Raw genomic sequence first — 6789 nt, forward strand, 5'->3', positions numbered from 1 at the left:
TGGTTCTCTTATGTAATTCAAGACAGTAAATTATTTTGTAGCTGATGCTAGCCAGAACAAACAGAGACATGTGTACACTTAAATGTATCAACATACAGTTCAAATACACCAACACATACAGACATACACTGTTAACCACTACATGTTTGTTCAGTAAAATTGAATGTGTTCATCAGCTGTCATGTCTATTGGGTAAATATCACCCACAATAAAAACCAGTCTGGGTCTGTGTTTGACATTCAGGTTATATGAATCCTGGCTTTCTTACTTGAAACCCTAATAAAAGATTTCCTCACCCAGTCAAGCAATTAACTTCGAAACTATCCCAGGGATTCAGCTTTGACAGGCTCATTTAAACGTTCTAAAGAACATAGGTCGCCATGTAACTCAAGACTTGTTCATGAGCCAAGGTTGAGCATCAGTTGATCTATAACAGGTATTCCCAAACTGTACCCCCAGGGGTACGCGCAATGCCGTCAGGGTTACGCCAAATAAAAATGTGATTCACATTTTTTTTTTATATAATTAAATCGCATTTTCAAACAGTCCATTTATATTTTCCAAAGGGGATATACATTTGGGTGAGTTTTTTTTCTCGCCTAAGTAGCCTTGTTTCACTGCCTAAAATAAAATGAAATCATCTTGTGTTCAGCAAACTAACAGCACTATGTCAAATACAGGTAGCCGGGTCAAATAATTAACATTCAATCATATTAACAGTTACTCCCTCGCAGGAATTCCACTAACGGTCCATATGTAGCCAAACGTAGCTGCTGCTCATGTTGGTATCTGTACTGATGGCGCAAAAGCCATGACAGGGAGACATAGTAGAGTGGTAACACACGTGCAAACAGTTGCTCCCGACACCACTTGGGTACACTGCAGCATCCACCGAGAGGCTCTTGCTGCCTGACAGCTTGAAATACATTTTGGACACTACAGTGAAAAAGGTTCACTTTGTTGAAGCAAGGCCCCTGAACTCTTGTGTATGTTCTGCACTATGCAATGACATGGGCAGGTGCCATGTAAAGTTTTTACAACACTGGTTATCAAGGGACAAAATATTGACCAAGTTTCTTTTTTAATTGAGAGAGAGCTTAAAGTTTTCTTTACTGACCATAATTTTCACTTGATGATAGCGAGTTTCTCACACGACTGGCCTATCTGGGTGATGTTTTTTCTCGCCTGAATCATCTGAATCTAGGATTACAGGGACTCTCCGAAACTATATTCAATGTGCGGGACAAAATTGAGGCTATGATTAAGAAGTTGGAGCTCTTCTCTGTCTGCATTAGCAAGGACAACACACCGTTCTTTCCAGCATTGTATAATGTTTTGTGTGCAAATTAACTCAAGTTTACGGACAATGTCAAATGTGATATAGCGAAGCACCTGAGTGAGTTGGGTGCGCAATTACGCAGGGACTTTCCCAAAACGGATGACATAAACAACTGGATTCATTATCCCTTTCATGCCCTGCCTCCAGTCCACTTACCGATATCTGAACAAGAGAGCCTCGTCGAAATTGCAACAAGCGGTTCTGTGAAAATGTAATTTAATCAGAAGCCACTGCCAGATTTCTGGTTTGGTCTGTGCTCAGATTATCCTGCCTTGGCAAATCGCGCTGTTAAGACACTGATGCCCTTTGCAACCACGTACCTATGTCATAGTGGATTCTCGGCCCTCACTAGCATGTACACTAAATACAGGCACAGACTGTGTGTGGGAAATTATTTAAGACTGAGACTCTCCAATACAACCCAACATTGCAGAGTTATGTGCATAATTTCAAGCACACCATTCTCATTAACCTGTGGTGAGTTATTCACAATTTTCGATTAATAAATTAGGTTTTATATGTAAGATGGTTAAATAAAGAGCTAAATGATTGATTATTATTATATTATTATTTGTGGCCTGGTCCAATAAGAGCTCTTCGTCACTTCCCACTGTAACAAAAACTCACACTCATTCTTATGTCTAATAAATGTATCTCGTTATGTGTCTTTGGCAGGCTTACAATTATGGCAAAAAAAACTACATTTGAGAGTGAGCTGACGCTAGTGCTAGAGAGGGTATGTGTTTGGGAACCACTGTTCTTTAACATGCTAATAGTGAACCAATAGTCAACCAATACAGTTTGATCGTATCATAATCCTTTCCATCACTTATCCTGATAGAATAAATACAGTAACATCCCTTATTTCCATGTGAGAGTTTTACAAAGAAAACTAAATTATAATTCGGCCTATGTACACACGTGTATGCAAAACAAAAACAAAAAACACAATCTCATAGCTAGCCAATGTACAGAAATAATGCTTTTATCCCAGTCTGGTTTGGAGAGCTCTACGGCCTACTAATGGTGCAGCGGATATGAAATGCATTAGGGTCAGTCACCCTGGGAATAACGCGCAATGCGCCAACATATTCCCCAAATTGGAGCCCTTGCAAAACACAAACAACAAATTTGAATTTTCCAACTGTGATTTTGTTCAGTTGTGTTCACAATTTATTATAATCGTATCAAGTATAGCTGTTTTACATATTAAACCTGCATTTGAGGATTGCGCAACGTTGGCGAGTTCGTAAAAATTTAGGTCCCCAAAAGGTCATCATTATGCAAAAGCTTATCGCAAGCTTTAAACCCAACAATGCATGTATCAATATCAATATAAGGTAGAACAAAAACACCCCAGAAATAGAAATAAGAAGAGCCCGAGAAGTAAGTGAGCTATATACAGGGTCAGTTCCAGTACCATATTTACTATGTGCAGAGATACTGGTATGATAAAGGTGTTCAATATTTTTTTTGTATTCTATAGAACAATAATGCAAACAAAATAGGGCACAGAATACATCTTTTCAGGATCTGCAACATCTGAAGCACAAGAGTTTATGGAAAGCTTTTTTAAAGTCGTCATTGGACATGGTATATATAATTGGATTGATTAACGAGTTGAGATAACCAAGCCAATTGAAAAAGTCAAACAACTCGGGGTAAAAACAAGTTTCACAGGTGGCCACCACCAGGGTGTAAATGAAAAAGGGTAACCAGCATATAATGTATGCGCCTAAAATTATTCCCAATGTTTTGGTCGCTTTCCTTTCCCTAGCGGCTGAGATTCTTTTTTTCTCCAAAAGTGCGTCAGACACGGTTACTTTCACTTGGTTCTCACTTGCGGAGGAACCCGTGTCACCGGAGTGGGTATCATGTCTTCCACACTGCAAAGGTGATGTCGATGCCACAGATCCAGGGGAGTTCGTGACCAGGCGCGCTGAAGTAAGTCTCTTTCCTACCTTTTTGGGTGACTGTTTCAAAATGATCTTACGGGCTTCCACATATATTCTTCCATAAAGCACGATAAGCAGCAAAGTGGGGATGTAGAATGCTCCAAACGTGGAGTAAATAGTGTAGAAAATGTGGTCCGTGTTGACATTACATTCAGTCAACTCCTCTGCCTTCACCTGGCGCCAGAAAAGCGGAGGTAGAGAGATGCAGATTGCGATGACCCAGGCAGTTGCGATCATCCCCGCCGCGCGCGCTGGCGTGCGCTTTTTGGAATACTCAACGGCGTCTGTTATTGCCCAGTATCGATCCAAAGCGATTACGCATAAGTGAAGGATAGAAGCAGTGCAACATGTTATATCTGAGGATAACCAAATGTCACATATAACTTGTCCCAATGTCCAGGTGTGACTCACCGTGTACAATACGCATATTGGCATCACCAAAATGGACACCAAGAGGTCGGTGACAGCTAGAGACGCTATAAGAAAGTTTGCTGGAGTGTGCAGTTTTTTCGACTGATAAATCGTTGCAATGACAAATGCGTTGGATAAAGTAGTGGCGAGTGTGAAAACGAAGAGAATCACTGCCAAACTGGTTTGATAAGCTAGACTCTCTTCATTTTCCTTCAGCTCTGAAGATTTTGTCACATAGGTATCGTTGGTGAAATTCATTATTAGTCCATATAATGCAGGAGTTGGCTCGAGGTGACCTGTGGTGTTTTTCTCCATCACTGATTTATCACTTGAAACAGTGTGGTCAGTTCTTATATCGCCAAGTCTCCAAATGTTTCTTAATTCATTTCAATCAATCTAGTGAAATATTTTGGGAGAGGAAAGTATTTCTGTCCGTTTCTTCTTCATTTTCATTCATTGCAGAAACGACCCAATTATAATGTTGGATGTAAAATTGTTGATTTGAAAGTAAATATCCAGCATGTTATCTGGAAATATATAGCAACATCTGTTCTCAATTAACAGTTTAGCTATCTAAACAAAACAAATGGTATATAGAAAGTTGATATCAAAATATATATTGATACCAATGAAAGAACAACGACTTGCAGACATCTGTCAAATGTTGCAACTGCTAGCTTCCCATTTGCATTGTAATCCTTCCCGCCTGGAATTGTCTTGCAGGCTGCATCAGTCCTTCTCTAGTTGAATGGTGATGAGACCTCCACCCTTGGTTTTATACAGCTGATGCTGCTGCCTGCCTCTGACAGGCGTGACAGTAAACATGCAGCTTTGATCACAATGGTTCTACTGGAGAGGAGAGCACATCTCCACTGGGTCATAGTGCTCTGTTTTCTGCCTGTCAATATGAGTCATGTATTCCCTTTATGTCATCAATATCCATGTTACAAGACATATATTGGACCTGAACAAAACATAAATATAGGCTATTCGAGATCAAAACATTTCAACATATAGTAGACCCATCACTTCCTATATCTGTCAAATCGTTGGCAACTCATGGTCTAAGTAAAATACATTGTCAGAGTTATTGTAGACCTACTGTGTATTGCATTTAGACAATGCATCAATCATTCATTTAAATTTAATTACCAACATGTATATTAGGCTACATTGGTGCTTGAGCTATCTTCCATGCGTGTGGTAATATATTATGGATTGGCAGACTGCAGAGCCATTTTTTATATAAAAATGATTAATGTTCTCCAATGAAAGAGGAGAAGATTCCTCCACTAATGTGCACTGTAAAAAGTCATTCGTTCCGCTTACTCAATTTTTATGTCAACACTTTGCCTAAAACATTTGAGTAACCCAACTGTCGATACTTACAGTAATAAAGTGACATCATCACCCATATGGTTATATTTTTAAGTTGTAAATACTTGTGTTTTGTGTTTTATTAACTTTTGACAACACTAAATTGCATTATGTATTCTGAACTATAACGATTGAAGTTACTTGAACACTACATATTTGTTGTAGTGAATGTAACATTTATGGTCCTTAAATGAGTAACCTTCATTACACATTTCATGAAGTGTAAATAGTTTTGATTTTTAATTTTCAGTGGTGGGGTTTTAATGTTTGTTTTTTGTTTTTGACATTTTGTAATTTTAACCCATCTTAGCAGGCATTGTTGAACCCAGTTCTCATTCCTCTAGCAGTAACTGGAGGTAGATCTGTGAGTACTACAGGATGCTGCATTAGCCTCTGTCATTAATAAGTGTGGTGCACATGACCTTGTTGATGGTGGCAATGGCTTGTCTGATTATTGAATGTCAAATTTCACCGACGGTTTTGATATCCATTCATCATAATCAATTACACCTCATAGCACAACAAACTGCTTAGTACTATTTTAGAAATATACTTTGCTTTCTTCAAACACGCATAGAACATTGTGTAAAAGTATCATAAAGTGTACAGATGTTGAATTACCCACAATCCTCTAAAAACAGTGTCACATGGCACTATTGAGTATTTATTTATAACTTACAAAAACTGAGTACTTCTATATCAGCACAACACAGATAAAGGAAATGTTTTTTACTCAAATGGCAATGTGTCTGACTACTACTTTATTATTTTAAGTAAAGACGTAATACAATAGAATCATGTAAGAACAACTTATTTAAAAAATGTTAGATTGACTTAAAAATATTAAGTAATCATAACTTGTAAAAACTCAATAACTTTAGATTAGCAGAACACAAATACATAGTTATACTGACTCAATAAACTGATATTTGTTAACACTAAAAAACATTAAGTGATAAGAAATATTATTGACATCTGTTAGTACCACTTTTATGATTAGAGTTCTACTGACAGTTGGAGATGTTTGAGTAACCACTACTCAATTTCTTTAATGAGTTAGACAGCTACTTTTTACAGTGTGTAAAAGTGTAGTCATTTACTTGGCAGGGAGTGTTCAGGTGTGACAGTATTCCCAGTGCAGGCAAGTGTGAAGGTGAAGTGTATCTCATCCATCGTATCCTGTGCACCAGAGTGTGCAGATTTTACTTTAAGCTTGTCTTGGTTGGATCCTATTGGAGCTTTTGCAGCTCGAGTCAGGCAAAATGGAGAGGGAATAAAATAATAAAAAAAATATATATATATATATCGCAAAACATAATTATTTTCATGGTCTTTCCAGTGTCTGTCAGGACAGAAACTAGATAAAAAATATTGTTTGGCAAATGATACACATGCTGGTCATTTGCATATGTGCTGTACGTACTTAAGGACAGGTAGAGACCATCAATGACCAGCATTGATGATACTACACTGAACAAAAATATAAACACAAACATCAACAATTTCAAAGAATTTACTGAGTTACAGCTCATTTAAGGAAATCAGTCAATTGAAATAAATTCATTAGGCCATAATCTATGGATTTCACATGACTGGGAATACAGATATGTATGCAGCCACAGATACAGTTTAAAAATGCCTGTCCATACCATAACCCCACCGCCACCATGGAGCACTCTGTTCACAACATTGACATCAGAGAGCTGT

The 6789-nt window shown here is 37.9% G+C and overlaps 1 protein-coding gene across 1 annotated transcript; it reads right to left on the reverse strand.

Moving 5' to 3' along the window:
• Positions 1-1822: 1822 nt before the first annotated feature.
• LOC110498126 (5-hydroxytryptamine receptor 1D-like) lies at positions 1823-4491 on the reverse strand. Its single transcript, XM_021574723.2, has one exon. The coding sequence runs from the start codon at positions 4018-4020 to the stop codon at positions 2866-2868; it is 1155 nt and encodes a 384-aa protein (XP_021430398.1). The 5' UTR covers positions 4021-4491; the 3' UTR covers positions 1823-2865.
• Between the last annotated feature and the right edge of the window lie 2298 nt (positions 4492-6789).

This window comes from Oncorhynchus mykiss, chromosome 19, assembly GCF_013265735.2.
Source record: "Oncorhynchus mykiss isolate Arlee chromosome 19, USDA_OmykA_1.1, whole genome shotgun sequence".
NCBI lineage: Eukaryota > Metazoa > Chordata > Actinopteri > Salmoniformes > Salmonidae > Oncorhynchus > Oncorhynchus mykiss.